This window comes from Ochotona curzoniae, unplaced genomic scaffold, assembly GCF_017591425.1.
Source record: "Ochotona curzoniae isolate NIBS_2020 unplaced genomic scaffold, NIBS_Ocur_1.0 patch378, whole genome shotgun sequence".
Lineage (NCBI taxonomy): Eukaryota > Metazoa > Chordata > Mammalia > Lagomorpha > Ochotonidae > Ochotona > Ochotona curzoniae.
Genome location: NW_024466948.1, coordinates 202625 through 222378, shown reverse-complemented (window position 1 = coordinate 222378; position 19754 = coordinate 202625). Strand labels below are relative to the sequence as shown.

The 19754-nt window shown below is 43.7% G+C and overlaps 1 protein-coding gene across 1 annotated transcript in view; it reads right to left on the bottom strand.

The window, feature by feature from the left end:
- The window catches only part of LOC121167496 (outer dynein arm-docking complex subunit 2-like), a 148228-nt gene that overhangs the window by 68098 nt on the left and 60376 nt on the right, over nucleotides 1-19754 (bottom strand). Inside the window, exon 11 of the mRNA XM_040996937.1 lies at nucleotides 16873-16987. Within this exon, the coding sequence (XP_040852871.1) occupies nucleotides 16873-16987 (115 nt within the window). The remainder of the gene's footprint in view (nucleotides 1-16872; nucleotides 16988-19754) is intronic.

The following is a 19754-nucleotide window of genomic DNA, read 5'->3' as shown; positions in this document are numbered from 1 at the left end:
CTACGGACTTAGCAATGTCTCCCACTCTCAGATGCAGCTCTTCCAAACTCAACATCACAGTATCAATTGTAATTTCCTTTACTTTTGGACTCAAGGAAAAGTATGTTGGTTCTGGATAACAGAAATAAGTCTAGTTACACAGTAAGGCAAAGGGGGGTGGTGGTGCATAACACTTTCAGAGCAGCTTTATCTAACCGAACCAACAGAAAAATGAAAGTGTAACTTCTGAATTTTTCTACTTCTGTTGGACTGACTCAAGACACTGTTGAAATACCAGACAACTGTGATTTTTTTTTTTTATTTTCATTTGCCTGTGCCTGTGTGAATCCTGTGTCGGATGCAATATTCCACCAATGAGGACAACTACATGGCAAGGCACCGTTGTGTATCCAGGGGCTTACTGAGTTCATGAAATGACATTCTCAGCCAGTGACGTACAGGAAAGAACTTTATGACAAGTACAAGGTGCTAAATCAATGCAACCGGCAGTCGCAGGAACTAGCTATTAGTTAGAATCTAGGTATGTATGGGTATGTTTTATGTAATTATATGTGTATTACATATATTACGTTTGTTTTAGGTTTGTTACGAGTAATCCACTGATTAAGATCAGGAAAGCAATGTCCTGTTCAGTGGCAGGCGTGTCTCAACAGTGATTTTTATACGGATGACCCGAAAGACAACACTTGAAATCAACATCTTGCTTGGGAAAAATATTTGACGAAGTACGGTTCTCCAGTGCTTAAATAGATTACTTCCCCAAAGTTTACTTAACTCTGTCCACCCCACCTTTCTAGAAATATGCAGTTAGCCTTCCACTTCAACAGGGGAGTGTCTTTTTAACTTGTAACGAACGGATGGGAAATGTGCTCTCCTGATATTTGACGCCAGCTGTCTGGCCTGCCTCATAGGTGCCGTGCACTTTCAACCAATTTGCACACTAAACAAGTTTCAGAGAGAAACTTGCTCTCACGCCTCAAAGTTGCCCCCGAAAGCCGCCTAGAGCAGAGTGTAGACGCGTACTTCTAACGTGGCTAACAGCACACACTACGGAAGTTGCTCATCTAGGGCTCCGTGCTCACACCAAGCCTAGAGGCAGCTGCAATTCCAGTACTTTTACAACTGAATTACTGGTTGAATTACAACTGTCCCCCTTGTCCTTCCCTGAAGGGATGTCCCTTATCGCATTAATTAGGTTAAACAATTTATCCAGAGAGATAAGCTTTCATATGTAAAAATTGTGCCTGTTTCCACATAATACTTACAGAAACCAGGTGAGCCATTTCACCTTAGGGGATAGAAAATATATTGCACACAGGAATTATCTGAGAAGTCTTAAACAACTCTGGCATGAGTCTACCTGCCAAAATTCATGTTTTCAAAGTCATCACCAGTGTGGTACTACTAAGGTGTGGGGTCACCTCCCAGGTAACTAAATCATGAGGGCCAAAGTGCAGTGGATGCCATTGAGGTTTCAAGGACAGCTTAGGCCTCTTGCCTTCTGCCTCCCAGCATGTAAGGATGGTGCAACAAGGACAGGGCAAGCCCAGCGCACCCCTCACTAGACACAGCATTGGCACTTCACGTGGGACCACCTTGCCTCCAGAACCACGCAAGGTAAACATCTGCTCTTTATACATGTATCACCTGCTCAGCCTGTGGCATTTTTTATAGCACCACAAATGGACTGAGACACCAAAGCTGCACCCAATACCAACTTCATAAAAATGTGTGCATGCCCCAGCCAGCATCATAAAGATGTGTGAGTGTTCTCAAGGGCCCGCAACCACTGGATTAAGAATGGAAGTCCCACTTTGAGTGAGAGCACACTCCAGCTCCACCATTAGCAATGTGGCTTCCAGCAAGCGACTTAACTTCTCTGAGCTTCATTTCCACGTCTGTGACATGGAGCTAATACATACCAATCTGCTCCGAGTGTGTGTATATTTTACACTTTATCTATTTATAATGCATTTTAAATGTGTGAATATATATACATTTAATTAAATGTACACACACATATATATATATTTAAAATGACACAGATATTAAGCTTTTATGTGTCTGGTATGTGATTTTTTTGGTATTAGCTTAAGATTGTACTTCTTTTTTTTACCAGTAGGTTGCATAATTAAAATATCAATCCCATGAAAAATCACTTCAAGTTCATTTAATTCCACATCCCATCCATACTTAAGAATGTATTCAAAATACATGTTTAGATAACAACAGGAATTTTAATATACATTCAATACCGTGTTTTAAACCATAAGATTTTTTTTTAATTTGTTTATTATTTTATAAAACAGTTCCATGGACTCTGGGATTTCCCTTTTCCCTCCTCAAACCAAATCCTCGCCCACCCACACACGCTGATTTCCCCTGTATCATTACAACAGTATAGTCTTTCATAAGCAGTCATAAGTCCATCATTCTGCTATTAAGTGTATCCTGACATTTTAGGTATGGACAATGACAGAGAGTCCAGCATCCTATTGTCAAGATATACTTTGCAGTGTCATTGGGAGTGGATCTTTAATTCCTAAGTAGAGATGCATATTGTGTTGTATTTTCACATCGGCCTGTGCTAGTCTCCATCACACAGTTACTATGCATCCCCTTCAATGAAAAGCCACAAAACAAAATCAACAACAGGAAGAAAAAAATTTTACAACAACACAGAGTTAAATAATATGCTGCTTTAATGAAAGACTTGCAAAGGAATCTAATAGAACATCTAAGACTCCAAGGAAAAGATAGGGTGAGACTCTTCGGGAAATTAAGATATTTTAAAGGAGCCAGGCACATGAAGGAAATTAAAGCAGAGATGGGATGCAGGCTTAAGAGAAACTTGAGAAAACTTTGTGCTTTCAGTGCAGGGTGACGAGACTCAGGAGGCTGTTAACAATACCACAACTTCGTAAAAATTCTTCTTTGTTCTTTTTTTCAAAAAAGATTTATTTATTTTTATTGGAAAAGCGGGTATACAGAGAAGAGGAGAGACAGAGAGGAAGATCTTCCATCCAATGGTTCACTCCCCAAGTGACTGCAACAGCTGAAGCTGAGCCAGTCCGAAGCCAGGAGCCAGGAACTTCTTCTGGGTCTCCCACACAGGTGCAGAGTCCCAAACTTTGGGCTGTCCTCAACTGCTTTACCAGGCTACAGGCAGGGAGTTGGATAGGAAGCGGGCCGCTGGGATTAGAACCGGTGACCATATGGGATCCTGGCGCGTGCAAGGCGAGGACCTTAACCACTATGCTATCGCAAAGGGCCAAGGTGAGGTAGCCTGAGCCGGATGCAGCCGCAGCACCCAACCAACACACGTGAGAACCAGGAAAGGAGGAGGCAGAGCTGACAGGAGAATAAGGGGAGGTTCCCTAGCTGAACAGCAACTTACACTGAGGAGCGTGAGCTGGGTGGGGGGTAGACCAGACCAGGCAGGGACACAGCGCCTGTGCACCTCATGTGGACCAGATTGGGTGAAAACCAGGCTGGGCTGACTATTCCCACTGGTGCAAGCTACAATCAGAGTTGGTGAGGGTTGTTGGGGCTTAGTTGTAGCACCAGTTGGCGGAAGCTGGTACAAAGGGTTAGACACGTTGAGTTGAACCACAGGGCCAACTGGAGAGGGCACAACTGGAATGGGAGCGACCTGGGAGGGAAATAGTGGGCTCCTCCCTCGTGGGTCATCACCTTCCACGGGAGGGCATGGGAACTAGGACAGGGGCTGGGGTGGCTAGACAGACACCCAACAATATCTATTAGGGACGGTAGGAGGAGATGGTTGGATGGAAGTAGGTTGCAACACCTGTTGGCAAGAATATGAACAGAAGGGTATTTGGGACAGACTGGGCTAGTATGCCATATATACTGGCAAGCCAGGGTAGGGGGTGGGCCTGGTTGAGGTTACTGTGGGCCGCCCTGACTGGGCTGCAACTCCTACTGGTACGTGCGAGGGACAAGTGCGTCCAGGGCGGAACCAGGCGGGACTGCAAGAGGACACGGGTGGAGACAGAACCGACCCAGCAACTGCAACCACCAGCTGATTGGGGCAATGGACTGTGCCGGGCCCTATGCTACTAGAACATGCAGGAATCTGGACTGGGAATACCTCAAAATTTCTTCGAGGATCTCCCCATTCGAGACACCGGACTCAGAGTCCTAACCAAGGAAAGACAGGACAAGTCAAGCAACAACCTCAGCTATCTGTTGGCAGCAAAAAACTGGGCAAATGGAGACTCTAGAAGGGACTGTGTCAATCAATGACCACATCGTGCTTGGAGTGGCGAGACTGGCAGCAACCCATGAATGGTGAACTATTGGAACCACTTGATCGAGTATCTCAGAGCATGCCCCACATCCGGGACTTAGGGTGGGTGGGAAACTGGGTGGGGCTTCTTCCTCTATATCCCCCTTTAGGCCTTGAACCTTTTTTACCCCAATTAAATTTGTAAGGATTGTCAAAATTAAATAAAAATAAAAAAAGATTTATTTTTATTATTTTTTCATTGGAAAGGCGGATATACGGAGAGGAGAGACAGAGAGGAAGATCTTCCATCCGATGATTCACTCCACAAGTGAGCGCAATGGCCGATGCTATGCCGATCCCAAGCCAGGAGCCTCTTCCAGGTCTCCCACAGGGTGCAGGGTCCCAAAGCTTTGGACTGTCCTCGACTGCTTTCCCGGGCCACAGGCAGGGAGCTGGAAAGGAAGCAGGGCTGCCGGGATAGAACCGGCGCCCATATGGGATCCCGGGCGTGCAAGGCGAGGACCTTAACCACTGTGCCACTGCGCCAGGCGCCCTTTTTTTTTTAACATTTATTTATTTTTACTGGAAAGTCAGAATTACACATACACACAGAGGGAAATAGAGAGAAAGATATTCCATCTACTGCTTCATTCCCCAATTAACTGCAATGGCCAGAGCTGAGCTGATCTGAAGCCAGGAGTCAGTAGCTTCCGCCAAGTTTCCCACACGGGTGCAGAGTCCCAAGGCTTTGGGCCATCCTCCACTGCCTTCCCAGGTCACAAGCATGGAGCTGGATGGGAAGTGTAGCAACCGGGATATGAACTGGTTCCCACATGGGATCCTGGCTAACGGAAGGCAAGGACTTTAGCTACTAGGCTACTGTGCCAGGCCCGTGGCTGCTCTTTCAAACACTTAACTTTCAACCAAAGACCTTAAATGATATGGAGAAATAGCAAGGTATGGTTCACATAAAGAAACACACCTTCATGAATGATCGTCACAGAAATAAATGCATTACACTTACTAGACGATGATGTTGAAATATCTGTCTTATATATATTCAAAGAGGGTCCCAGTGAGGTGGCATAGCACACTAATCCTCCACCAGCATCATCCCATATGGGCACCAGTTCATGTTCTAGCTGCTCCACATCCTAGCTGGCTCTCTATTTGTGGCCTGGGAATGCAGTGGAGGGTAAATCAAGTCTTTAGGACCCTGCGGCCAAATCAAGATGGGAGGCCAGAAGGATGCTCCTGGCTCCTGGCTTTGGATTAGCTCAGCTCTGGCTTTTGTGGCCATTTGTGGAGTGAACCAGTGAAGGCAGATGTACTGCCTCCATCTCTCCTTTCTCTGTACAAATCTTCCTCTCCAAAGAACACAGTCTTTTAAAAACGCATATTCAAGGGCCCGGCAGGGTGGCCTAGCAGCTAAAGTCCTCGCCTTGAACGCACCCAGGATTCCATATGGGTGCCGGGTCTGATCCCATCAACTCCACTTCCCATCCAGCTCCCTGCCTGTGGCCTGGGAAACCTGGGAAAGTCGAGGACGGCCCAAAGCCTTGGGACCCTGCACACGTGTGGGAGACCCGGAAGAAGTTTCCAGATCCTGGCTTCGGATCAGCGCAGCACCGGCCGTTGCAGCTCATTTGGGGAGTAAATCATCGGATGCAAGCTCTTCCTGTCTGTCTCTCCTCCTCTCTGTATATCTAACTTTGTAATAAAAAATAAATCTTTAAAAAATGCATATTCAAAAAGGTAAAGGAAAACAGAACAAAAAGAAATCACAAGAATCTGAACAGAGCGAAAGAACACAGAAATTGTAAGTGTGTATGCATAGAAACAGAAATTCTGAAAGTGCCAATTGATAACTGAATCGAAAAATATGCTAGATCTGTATAACGGCCGATTGAAACACACACAGGTCCGTGAATATAAACGCAGGTCATTTGAGCTGATCAATCCTGAGGCGAGAAATAAAGAAAGGTGAAGGATCAGAAGAACAAATAAATGCAGATGTCTCAAACGTCACGAAGTACCCGGATATACAAATCCCGGGGGTTCAATGTACACAAGTCGCACGCCGGGGCACATTCCTCCAGATTGCTGACAGCCACAGACAACAAGCTGTGGACAACAGCAAGAGAAAATACACGCAGACATGAGTCACACACACATTTCAGGCCCAAATATTACGCAATAATATATTTACAGTGCTGGAAGATAAAAGTGCTTACTACAAATTCTGAATCTGGTAAACACATGCTTTAAGGACGAGGGGGAAATTTAAATTGTCCTAAGAAACAAAAGCTGCCAATACACCTGCTCCATATGTAAGTCACTCAAGGGAGTTTTGAAAATGGAATGAAATTATTTTGGATAGTGACACAAAGCTACACAAGATATTAAGTTCGCTAATAAAGATTATATAGAGACAAATACAAATAACAGTATTCTAGTGATTTTAAACGCTTGGTTTTCAGGATTTAAGAAACATATGTAAAAATCTTTAGAAGTACAAAAATACCTCCAGAAGTTCACAGCAAAATGGGATCAAAAGATAAGGATGGCTGTCAGTGTTGTGGCACAGCAGGTTAATTCACTGCTTGTGGTGCCAATGTCCTACATATGGGTGCTGGCTCAAGTTCTGGATTTTCCACTTTCTAACCCGTTCTGCTAATGGGAAGATAGGAGAAGACAAGCCCCGTGCTTAAACACCTGTGGGAGACTAGGACGAGGTCCCTGGCTCCTGGCTTTGGACTGACTCAGACCTACCTGTTACACCCACTTGGGCCGTGAACCTGCAGGTGGAAGACCTCTCTTTCTTTCTCTTTTACTCTGTCCCTCCCTCTTTGTCAGTCTCCATTTTAATATCTTCTACAAAATGTTTATTTTGGTACAAAAGTTTCAAAATCCAGGTAGCTTTTTCATATGAATTTTCTATGAACATTTTAAACGAGTTAATAGGAACATGATACACAAAGACCTAATTTGTGACATCAATAATATAAGGTATAGGGCCCGGCGGCGCGGCCTAGCGGCTAAAGTCCTCACCTTGAACGCACCGGGATCCCATATGGGTGCCGGTTCTAATCCCTGCAGCTCCACTTCCCATTCTGCTCCCTGCTTGTGGCCTGGGAAAGCAGTGGAGGACGGCCCAAAGCCTTGGGACCCTGCACCCACGTGGGAGACCTGGAGGAAGTTCCTGGCTCCTGGCTTTGGATCGGCACAGCACTGGCTGTTGTGGTCACTTGGGGAGTGAATCATCGGACAAAAGATCTTCCTCTCTGTCTCTTCTCTCTGAATATCCGCCTTTCCATTGGAAAGGAGAGGAAGATCTTCCATCTTTTATTGGAAAGAGAGGAGAAGAGACAGAGAGGAAGATCTTCCGTCTACTGACTCACTTCCCAAGTGGCCGCAATGGTAGGTGCTGTGCTGATCCGAAGCCAGGAGCCTCTACCAGGTCTCCCACATTGGTGCAGGGTCCCAAGACTTTGGCCCATCCTCTACTGCTTTCCCAGGCCACAAGCAGGGAGCAGGATGGGAAGCGGGGCCACTGGGACACTAACCAGTGGCCATATAGGATCCCAGCACATGCAAGGCGAGGACTTTTAGCTGCCAGGCTACCTTAGCGGGCCTCAGTATGCCACTACTTAACAGAAGCCTATCGAGAGAGAAGATATTAAACAGAAGACCTGAACAACAATGTAGATCAGCTGGGCCTAACAGACATACCCTAATTACTCCACCCAACAGCAAAAATCACATGTTTTTTCAGGAGTCTGTTGAGCTTTCTCAAAGATAGAGCATGCATTATGGCAAAGCACAAGTCTGAACATGTTTTTAAAGACTATATCATGTAAAGTGTTTTTTTTTTCCAAAGGCAACAAATAAATAAAACTAGAAACCTCCCAAGAAGGAAAACTGGGAAACTCACAAATACGTGAAAATCAAACAATACACTTACAAGGATAAACAACTAGTGGATTAAACGGAAATTGTAACAACAATAGAGAAACAGCACGGAAAGCTATGAAAACCCCAACAGATTGGTTATTCAGAAAGATCAACAAAATTGACAAGTCTTTAGCTAAACTGACTTAAAATAAGAAAAAAACAAAGCAAACAGGAGCAGAAGGAGAGCGAAGACTTAAAGCAACCTTATAGTGCAGTAAGAAAGCACACAGCACTGACTACAATGCTGGTATCCCACACGGGTGGTTCGAGACCCGGCTTCTCCACTTCAGATCCAGCCACCTGCTAATGTGCCTGGGATAGCAGCAGCAGACAGACTGAGTGCCTGGGCCCCTGCACCCATGTGGGAAACCCAGACGAAGCTCCTGGCTCCTGGATTTAGCCTGGCCTAACCCTGGCTGCTGTGGCTGCCTCACGTGTGACCCGGCATATGGAAGAGGCTGTCTATTCTTTATCTAGCTATCTCTTTCAATTAAACTTAATCTTTTAAAGAAAAAGCTATATGACAGAGAGAGACCTGGAGGAAGTTCCTGGCTCTTGGTTTAAGAAAAATAATAATAAGGAAATCAACCTGCATACTGCATCTTGTTTTAAAGGGAAAGTTAAAGGGCCGGTGCAACACACTGGTCATCGGCCCTGTGGTGCTGCCATCCCCAAAGATGTGCTTGCGCACTGCTTCTGTTCAACACGGTAATGGAGGTCTTCGTGAAAGAAATGAAGCCAGGAAAAGTAATTTTAGAAATTCAAACTGGAAAGAAAGAAGCAAAGTTATCTTTTCCTTTAGAAATTCAAACTGGAAAGAAAGAAGCAAAATTATCTTTTCCTAACGACACTATTTCACATGTAGAGAAACCTGAAGGTGCCTTGCAAGAACCGTTACAACTAACAAACGAACTCAGTAACAGAGATACAAAATTAGTGCATTTCCTAGACACGAACTATCCAAGCACTTTAAGCTGGAATGAAAATCAGCAAAAACACAATTCCATTTCTTATAACACCAAAAATAATACAACTCCATCAAGGAGGCAAAGAGAGGGAACACCTAAAAGAAGTGGAAGATGAAAACTTCCAGGGAGCAAAGAAACATAAGAGAGTTATTTCTTAGCAGAAGTGAGAAGCAGAAAGCAATGCAACAGCAGCACCCGTGGCATGTTAGCACAGGAATTTTACAGACACAAACCCGAGTATAGACTTTTACGGGTGTCAGAACTGAGCTACTGCTCACCTTTGGGGCACAACAGCCTCCGCCAACTGAACCGGACTCCTCTCTGCCGATTTAGTGGCTACCTACTTCCTGGGGCTGGAAGAGTGTGTCCCGTGGTGGACTGGCAACGGAGTTCAAGGAAAAACTTCATTTTGATGGTTAATTTGACGCTGCTGATCATGAGTGCTTAATGGCAGTAATCGGCATGACTGCACGATTTTTCTAGTAACATTCAACTGCCAGACTCCAGTCACGGTCAAGATGAACAGAAGTGCCGGGACTTGATCAGACGCCATAGACAGAAAGAGGGCACATGGATTTGAACTCATTCTAAATGGACTTTGCTCAATGACTGACTACGGATTTTTTTTTTTAATTTGTAAGTGTCTTTTATCAGAAAAGCGCATGCGATTTATGCAAAGGAGACAGAAAGATCTTCTGTTTGCTGGTTCAATCCTCAAGTGGCTTCAACAGTTGGAACTGAGCTGATCCAAAGCCAGGAGCCAGGAGGTTTCTCAAGGTCTCCCATGGGGCGGGGGGAAAGGAGCCCACAGCGTCAGGTCGTCCTCTGCTACTTTCCCAGGCCACAAGCAGGGAGCTGGATGGGAAGTGGAGAAGCCAGGATATGAACCAGCACCCACATGGGATCCTGGTGTTTGCAAGGCAAGGATTTAGCCGCTAAGCCATGATGCCAGACCCCGACTACAGAATTTAAGGTGTGCCAGGAGGGCAGTCAGTAGTAAGAAGCAGCTGGTGGATACAGAACATAGGGGAGTTCATGGATAGGGACCTCATTGGGTCAAGTACGGAGTAAGCGAACTGAAATCCCTTAACTGGGTTCACAGCTCGCAGTCTGACTCACTGAATTTTTAGGAGGCAGAGTTTCTGATGACCACACATTGCATGATCTCAGATGTTTTAAGCGAATTTAATAAATTAGTCACTCTTAACCAACTCCACAGTTCTCAATTCAATGACTGAGAGGTTTAATAGCTGCCATGTGTTCTGTACCTAACAATTTAGACTAGGCTATTCCCTTACAGCTGCAACGTTCCATCCCGCGTATCACTGCTCTGTCACTCCACCCCTTCCTGGACTGGAAAGCAGCGCACTTGGGATGGGAGCCTGGCAGAAGGGAGAACGGGAGCTGAGGAAAGCCAAAGGTCTTTTGGCTCTACACGTCCTCGCACTGAAATCTGGTGCACACACGCATTTTAGAAGCTAGTTTGTCACTTTTTTTGGATTTCGGGACTGGAAGCTGGAGGAAGAGCATATTAAAACTATTTGATGACTACAAATAATAGCAGGCCACAAACAGTTGGACAGAAAGCAAGCACAAATTACATTTTACAGAGATTGTAGAGGGTTTTTTTTCCCCCCCCTTTCTTTCTTTTTTTAAACTGTGTTGATTCTATGGCTTACTGCTGGACCGCTATGCATTTGACATCTCCAGCACAGCCAAATCCAAGGTCATAAACCATGTTTACAGCAGCCTTCTGAGTGTGAAAGCAAAGCTCTGCCCATGCCTGCTTCAGGCTCTCCTTGGCCCTCTGAGTGGGCACAGCTCATCAGGCACTGAGGTTCCACAGGGAGTGATGTCAAATTCCTGTCCTGTTTGACCAGCTGCGTCCCCTCACACCTGCGGTCGGGAGCTGGCCTCAGCCACACTGGGCGCTCCACATTCCTGGCTCGGACTGCTCCAATCTCTCTGATTGGCTTTCTGTTTGGAGCAGATTCTTATGTCACTGGTTTTGAAATTACTGGAGGTTTTGCCCCTTCCAAGATCAAAATTCAAAACCAGACGTTATTTTTCTAAACAAGTAGCAAAATTCAGCTGAAGCAGGTTATGAGGCCGGAGGAGCTCACGGATCTATTACCGAGTTGGAGGCCAGTCTGTTTAAGTTTTCTAATTCCACACATGACTTCTTGCACATTTAGAGCATTTATTCTAAAGAAAGAATACTTGGCTGCTATTCAGTGTATAAGGGAGCAGCGATCATAAATACGGATGGTGCTAATCGTTTCATACAAAAAAGCAAACGTACTTACATGTTTAGATTTGGGACAATAGTCTTACATTGTTGCCAATAATCTTGAAAACTCACTAGTGGAAAGAAGAATCAGGAAAATTTGTCTTGTCACCTTCACAGAGAGAAGTAATAGTAAAGATGCAGATCTCTTAAGAAAGAAACACGATTCTTCCACGTTTGCAAAGGGGAGGAAAGTGCAACAATGGCACAGTTACACACACACATTCTGCTACCTTCCAATACCTTATTATTCAGGGAGCCGACACTTGAATTGACTTTCTGCGACAGGCAGTTTTGCTGCTTAAGAAAAAAGAATTTAATATGTGGATGTTTGCCAGATTTCCCTGCATTCTTTACATCACAACTTCCTAATCCTGACCACCTGTTTAACCACTCTTTTTCTCCAAAAATGCGTTTGATCATTGCCCTTGAAAGAAGCAGCCTTTTCCTTCCACTTGCAAAGTTCTCACATTTTTCACAACCCAGACAAGCAGTGCATGACATTTACCAAATAATCTCGCTACCGAAGTCACATTTCAGGACCTCTGCATTTTTAGCAACCTTAACTGAAGGCAAACAAATCCTTTAGCCTGATGCAAGAAAGATCTTACATGTAGACTTTTAAGTAAAACTCATTTAAAAACTAGAATAAAACTGGTTTTGTTGTTGTTGTTTCTTTTTCGTTTCTGGATTGAACTCACTCTGATTTGACTTTTTCTACTTCTCGGTCCATGGAACAGCCCTGCCTAGCTTCCTATCTGAACATTCTTATTTCCTCTCTTAAGTATTGTTTCAAGTTTGGCAAAACCCAGCATGTTTTTCAGTCGTCTACAAAACGGACAGATGATCATTAAGCTGAAAAACCAGACCATTTGCACCTGGCAAATTTCTCTGTCACTGATCAGCTATCAAAAGCCATGAGAAGATTACAAGTTAAAATTTTTTGCAATAATATATATACATTTACTTTCTATTTCATTTTCCATGGAAACTTCTGAAATCTCCTCATATATGATGTAATTGATTTCCCAAAACAAAGGGAAGCGTTCAATTTTCTAATAGACTACTGGTCTGCTGGTGAAAGAATATTTTGTGGGTAAAATTCACATGTAACATTTGTTTTGTGAATCTAATGAAACCAAATAAGAGAGACGCAAATGCAACACCAACTGATCCTCATCTGAATTACCCCACAAATCGCTCCAGCAGTCTTTGATTCTGCTACTGTGGCTTTAAATATATCCCAAATGAGATGCGATGTTCACCTGTCATTTGCATCACAGATGACCAGAAAATGTGTTCTGAAGTAAATGTTGTTAACAATATTAAAAAAAAAAAAACATGTAACATCTGTTTAAGCATAGCTGAACCCGCCCCCAATCCACCCTCACATAGTCACATGCCTGACAGAGGTGGCCAGCACCCTGAGGGGCAGAGCCCTGCCTGCGCCCTGGTGGTTGCTCTCAGCCCTGACTGACAATGGCTGCTCTCTCCAGCATGGCTGTCAGAACCGTTAGTCCTGCGTCAATCTCCAACGATGCGCAAAAGTGTCAGGCATGGGGAAAAGGTGGAAATACTTTTGTGCAGAGCAAAGGTGAAAATACACACGTTCCTGTTTCCTTGATCGCAGTATTCCCACCAATCCACGAGGCAGCTGACTGTAAGATGCAAAATGCACTGTATCTGATGAACCACCAAATTGGAGAAAATGTTTCCCATTGGCCTGTGTTACAGTGTCAGGTATAAAATACACCCTTAGGTGACATATTCTAGCACAGCGTTGCGGGCATTTTTGCATTTCTCAGCCTCTTACTTTGTAAGTGCTCTCTCTTGCTCAACCTCCAGGTACACATACGCACCGGGGCCTTTCCTTTCCCTTGCTTTACATTCAGTAAACCTGAACCACCTTCTGGATTTCATACAGTCTCCTCCTCATCATCGCTGAACCACAAGACAGGACTATTAATCCTTTTGATTTCTTCTTCCCATATCATACCTCGCTCTGGATTAAACTCAGGTCTCCATAGAAACAGCCATAAGCAACGAACCTCAACTTGACACATTAAGTACATTCAATTCCATCTTCAAAGACAATTGCCCTCTCAGAGGCCAATGATATTGCTGGGCGCCCAGCCACTAACTTCTTGACTGACCTGCCTTCTGTTCTTTCTTGTAGTCACCCTCTCCCAATCACTCCTGTCCTTTCTGACCTCACACTACCATTGGTCTCCTCTCGCCTGCCCTCCGACCTCTTCCTTCACCTACATGCTGATGGTTCCAGCCAAGAATCTCAGTGTTCCCCCCCTAGCAGCTAGATTCATATATCCAAACGATCTTGACCTAGAGGAGAGAACAAACCCCACACCGTGTTCTTTTCGGGTGTGGTCAAAGTGATATCAGACCAAGTCATCAGGGTTAGAAAATGCAGAGTCTTTGCTGACTGCCACTTTACACCTAACATCCCAACCAGACATCAGTTTCTTGTTCTACTTCACTCCCACGACTGCTATCTTAAGCCGAATTCTAACGACTGTCAAATCAGCTATGGCCATGACCTCACTAGGCACACACTCCTTCGCCCTGTTCAGGTCACCTTCCACCTGCATTACCTAATGATCAACTTGTGCCGAAGGAGGGCACACCTATCGGAGAGAGACATGAGCAAGCAAAGGTCTCTTCACCAGCCGGTTTTTTTCCACTCTACTAAGTGGGTGGAGCGAGAAGTGAGCAGAGGACAAAGGAAGCCCAAGAGCAAGCGAACAAAAAATAGCTCTTCGTGCAGCCCTGGATCTAACCCAGGCTTTGCAGCCAGAGACAAAAGGTGAGGAACACAGGGTGCGGCCAAGGATGGAACGCAGAAAGCCTGCCTGGCATTTCTGAACAGGAAAGCAGTGCAAAGTGTCCCAAGCACGTGATGAGACGGGCAGATTCAGAGCTGAAACCCCTAAGAAAAGGATGCAACTTACACATACCAGCACGAGGTAGAAATACTATCTGTACACAATGGCCACTGAGAATGAATTACTATCTGTACTCAATTCCCACCTGCTCAGCATGTTTTTTTTTTTTTAATCAAACGTTAACTTTTAGAACCAAATGGTTACCATGACGCTGTTTGCGGTATTTCTGGGGGGAATTACTTCTTAGGAATTTAAGCATATGACTAGCACAGGATCGTATCTGACCAAATTCCAACCATAAACTTACTGTTCCTGTATCTTACAGTCAGGGTAATTTCTTTCTTAGAATCTTCTGTCTTGCTGGAAAATATTCTAAAGCAATTATTTTTCCAGGAAAGTTTTAAGGGGTATAAACTTCCTGAGTTGTTACATTTCTACAAGCAAAATGTTTTTCACTGTGCACTGGCCTGCGAACGTTACTTTTGCAGAATCTAAATTTCCAGAATGAAAATGATTTGCCCTGAAGTCGGGGTAAAGCTTTTGCTTCATTTTCTTTTATTATTTATTATAGATGATAAGTCTATGCTGATGTGATTTGTGCTCTTTTGTGGCCTTTTCACTTTAATTTCTGGAAATATATATATATATATATATATATGATATATATAAGAGAGAGAGAGAGCTGCAGAGACACAGAGAGAGGGCCCTAAGATGCTCTTTTCAATCTGAAGACAAGTATATTTCCTCAGTTGTTCAGTGTACAAGCAACTTTGCCCTAAAAGAAAATTACTATTTCCTCCCCTTATTCAGTCATGCCTTATTTTCTTTTTATACACTTAAAAATGTTTTCTAGCTTTTTTAGTGCAGATTGACTATTTAGCCACGTGGATACTAATATTCATTCCTCCTGCTAAATGTGTTTTTTTGCCAATTATTTTTAATTTCCAGAACACATTTATAACTAGTGAATGTTTTTCTTTCGGAACAGGCTGTTTGGATAAGGTATCAGCCCTCAGGTCTCCTGGAAGATATTTTTTAAATATATCATTATATTCTGTTCCTTACATGATTTTCGTTACCTCTGAAGTTGGTCCTAACTGTTATTCATCTCGGTGCATCCCTCTGAAATCACAGCGTTCCCTAAATATGTGATGATCCTGATTATTCATAATCTACATAGAGGTCTGTACCGACTGAGTCAATTAGCCAATTAAGAATCAGCCTTTAAGGATGTGTACTGATCTTTCACCAAGAAATTTCCTGTCCCCAGAGTACATCAGTTAGATCTGCATTTCTAGAAGTTTCTTGGGTGCCAGTGTTATGGTACAGGACGTTACATCACCACTTGCAATGGTCACCTCCCATACCAAAGTGCCAGCTTGAATCCCAGCCACTCCACTTCCAATCTGGTTCCTTGCTAACGTGCCTGGCTCCTAGCTTCAGACTGGCTCAGTCCCAGCTTTTGCGGCCATTTGGGAAATGAATCAGTGGATGAATATCTCTATCTCTATTTCTCTCCTTCTCTATCACTCTTCCTTTCAAATACATAAGATGAATTTTAAAATTTCCTTTAAACTGGTAGTATGGATCACATTAAGTATCTATTTCCCCAAATTGTTTTTCTTTTGCTTATGAGATTTATCTACATTGGTGAATAGACTGCTAAAATACATTCGTTTTCACTGCTGCCTTGTATTCTCATGTGTAGATTTCCATCCTATTGTGCCTGTTCCTATAGGCCAACATTTGAGAGCTTTATACATAAAATACGGTTCAACTAAGAAGTCTGTAATAGGCCTCTTCTACTCTGACCACATATCTCGATCCACTGATCACAAAACATTACATAGGATAATATCTAGAGTTATGCTGTGTTCATTAGGTAATATAATCCTTTAGACAGAAATTTTTATGAGAGACCGCTTTAGTTTCTCGAAAGCAATCTCTAAACCCACAGGAAAAAATACATATATATATATATCAGACACGTGCTGCAAAAGAAACACTCTGCAAAGAAATGTTGTAGATGAAACAATAGAATTTACAATGACAGACACTTCTAGAGTAAAGAATTTGTTCACAGATGACCAATGAGATTCAGTGACACCACGTGAGCTTTTCAAAGCCATACTGAAGTCAGTGGCCTCTCATTGCAGCTGCGGCGAAGGTGTGAAGCACGCATGCTCAGCGAGCAAAGGCGCCAGCACGCATGCTCACTCTCTGAGAGGCGCTTGTGACGCAAGAGATGCGCGCGCAACTCTTCTCCACCCTGGCAGTCGTCATCTCATTGGCACTGACCTGGTAGAACTTGGTAGAACTTGGCAAGCGCTGCCCCCTAACTGCAGGTTCGTGGGGCAGTACTTGAGACATGCAAGGAAAAGGCACGGCTTGGAAACGACCAGAGCATAAGTACCGCAGCACCCATTTGCACCAGATGCATCCGGGCGTAGTAAGTGATCCCGGTGACATGACTGAACACGGTACGAGGGATTCGGGGGCAGGTTGACTTCCTACCTTAGCGTTCTGGATGCATGGACAGAGGGCCCACGCTGCACTGGCCTTCACATCCGCGTGAGGATTTTTCAGCAGGGACCACAACAAGCGGACTCCATCTAAGCGATCAATTATTCTATCGTGAAACCAAAAGCAGTGGTATAAACTTTCATCACTAAGTGCAAATGAAAACTTGCAAATAGCCCACCTACTCACAATTCTAATTTACTTTTCTCCTTTTAACATTTTGCCTGTTTTTTTTTTTTTTTTTCTTTTTGCAACAACACCAGGGTGATCACATGCCGTTGAATTGTCAGCCCTCTGATTTCGGTTTTGAACTCATGACACAGAAAGCAAGCTGCATGATAATTACGACTCACACGAACTTAAGATCAAACCACGTAATTTTTAAATGGGCTGTACACAGACTGTTACCTAAATGTAAAAAATACTGGTTTCTTTCATATAATCATATCTAAATACTTTCCAAAACAAATATTTGTGGCCTCAAAACTGTGCAGTTACCTTTATTTGGTCTATGCTTAATTGACTTACCTTACTGTATGACATATTTTCTACTCTTTCAACCCTAATCTAGCATTGGGAATGAAAATCCTTACACCACAGTGCACCCTTTGTTGGGCACGAATAACACCTAACTTGTTTTCCATGTGTTCCCTTCCCAGCAAGACTCACGCTACAGACTGTTATAATTACTTAAACACACTGTCATCAAAATATCTTCAGAGCTAGCTGAAAAATGAATTATCATCAGAATCATCTCTCTGCCATCTGTCTTCTGTTTATACATCCATCAGCCTGGGGCATAACCTCACAGCAAGGTCCACCGAGAACTTACAGTTGAGAAGGAAGCCAAGCCAAACTCCCTATCCTTTACAAACAAGGCTTTATTCACAAAGACACATTCAGTTCAACTCAGATGAGAAAACAGATAAAGGACATCAAGCCTCCTCTGATTGTTAATCTCAAGTCGAATTTAAATACGTGCAATATTTAGTCGTGCACAGAAGAAATATGACTGGCTTGAAATGCCTTTCAAATGGACATAGCAATGTCTACATTCCTTGATTATCTGAGATGAGTTTTCCAGGACGGGGGGGAAAAAACCCAGTATTTCAAAGTTTCCAAATAAGGTATCGGTTCCACATGACCATAAGGTGATGAAAATAACCTATAGTAACACATAAACTGCCTCTTTCATTAAAAAAAAAGAAGATTGAGAAAATATTTTAAACCAAACTTTAATCTTAGGATAACTCTTCATGCTTCGAGCGTTCTGTTAGTATCATGCAGCAAGGGGGAACACAGCTTTATTTCTCGATTGAGAGAATATGTCAAGAATTACCCAGGGTACTGCGTAATGAAGGACTTCTTAAAATGTAAGTGGAGTGGTCCATGCTGTGGCACTTAGGTAAAGCCCTACCTGCAAGGCTGGCATCCCATATGAGTGATGCCAATCCAGCCACGTCTTAAAGCATCTGGGAATGCAGCAGCAGATGACACCCACGTAGGGGACCCCGTGGAGATTCTGGCTGTTGGCTTTGCTGTGCCCCACCCTTGGATGTTGCAGCCATTGGGGAAGTAAACCATCAGGTAGGAAAATCTTTCTCCCTTGCCTCCTCACTCTTTGAAATAAATAAATCTTTTGAAAACAATAAAATTTCAAAGAAAAGCCTTGGGAGCTGAGTGGGGCGGGGCAGCATTGGGCATGTCTGAGGAAGTGGGGCTGCCTGGTGGAGTTGGCGTGGAGTGTCGGTGCAGATCTCTCGACCGCGTGGAAGGTTTCCATTGAGATCACATGGACAGCTGACCCGCCTGACAAAGCACTTCAGTGTCCCCTGAGAGTTCTCGTTTCACAGCAATCTTAAAGTTTGCAGCAGAACAATGTCAAGTTCCGGAAGCAACAGATGAAGTTATTGCATATGATTTTTAACTTGAGATCGAAGAACAAAACATGTTGCATATCTTGTGTGTGTTTACACCTTTGTTCCAGTGGTAATCTTACAGGATCCAGGCTGGTAATGGTGAGAATCAATGAATTCCTTTGTTAAGGGATGCTTTCCTTTCGCAGTTTCTTTTAGTTCAACATTAAGGAAGCATGGCCTTGCTGAGGGTAACATTTCTAAAAAAATCCAGGAAGCATGTTGTCAATAGATCTGAAATTTACAACAGTTAAAGGAAGTGCTATGAGTTAACACTTTCGCTTTTGAGAAGGCACTAAAATGAAGAAACAGCCAGGAAAGGGAGAATGGAGAAGCCCTAGGCAAGGAGGAAAGCGAGGCAGCTGAGCAGCGGAGGGGAACAGACAGCTAGGGACTTGAAGTTCCATAGAAAAGGCCCCTTGAATAGATCAGCTGGTGGGGGAGGTATGTTGGGCAGAACGGAAAGGGCAATCAGACTACCTGACAAAGACACGCACTTGCACCTAGGCAGCGAGAGAAAATGATGCAGAGGCCTTGTCAACCGACAAGACAATGCAAAGAATGGACAATGTACAGAGTGGCAAGCAGAGGGATTTTTATTTGCCATTCTAGACGCATTCGGTGTCTGTGGAAAGATTGTTGGTGATTTAGAATCCCCACGTGGTTAGCTCTGTTCTGAATGATCCACTCACTGGGTCCTCTATGGTGCTGGAAATGATACTCACTGAGTTACCCATAAACAAAGTCTAAGATGGATTTTTATCTTAGGTTTCATTTAGCTTCCCTAGAGCAGGTTCTTGGTTCACCAAGAAAAGATAAACGAAGAAATAAATAAAATGAAACAGAATGTATAGTGATAACACTAATTAAGATTAAGAAATTTCCAGGGCCCGGTACAGTAGTCTAGCAGCTAAAGTCCTTGCCTTGCAACAGCCTGGATCCCTGTGAAAGCACTGATTT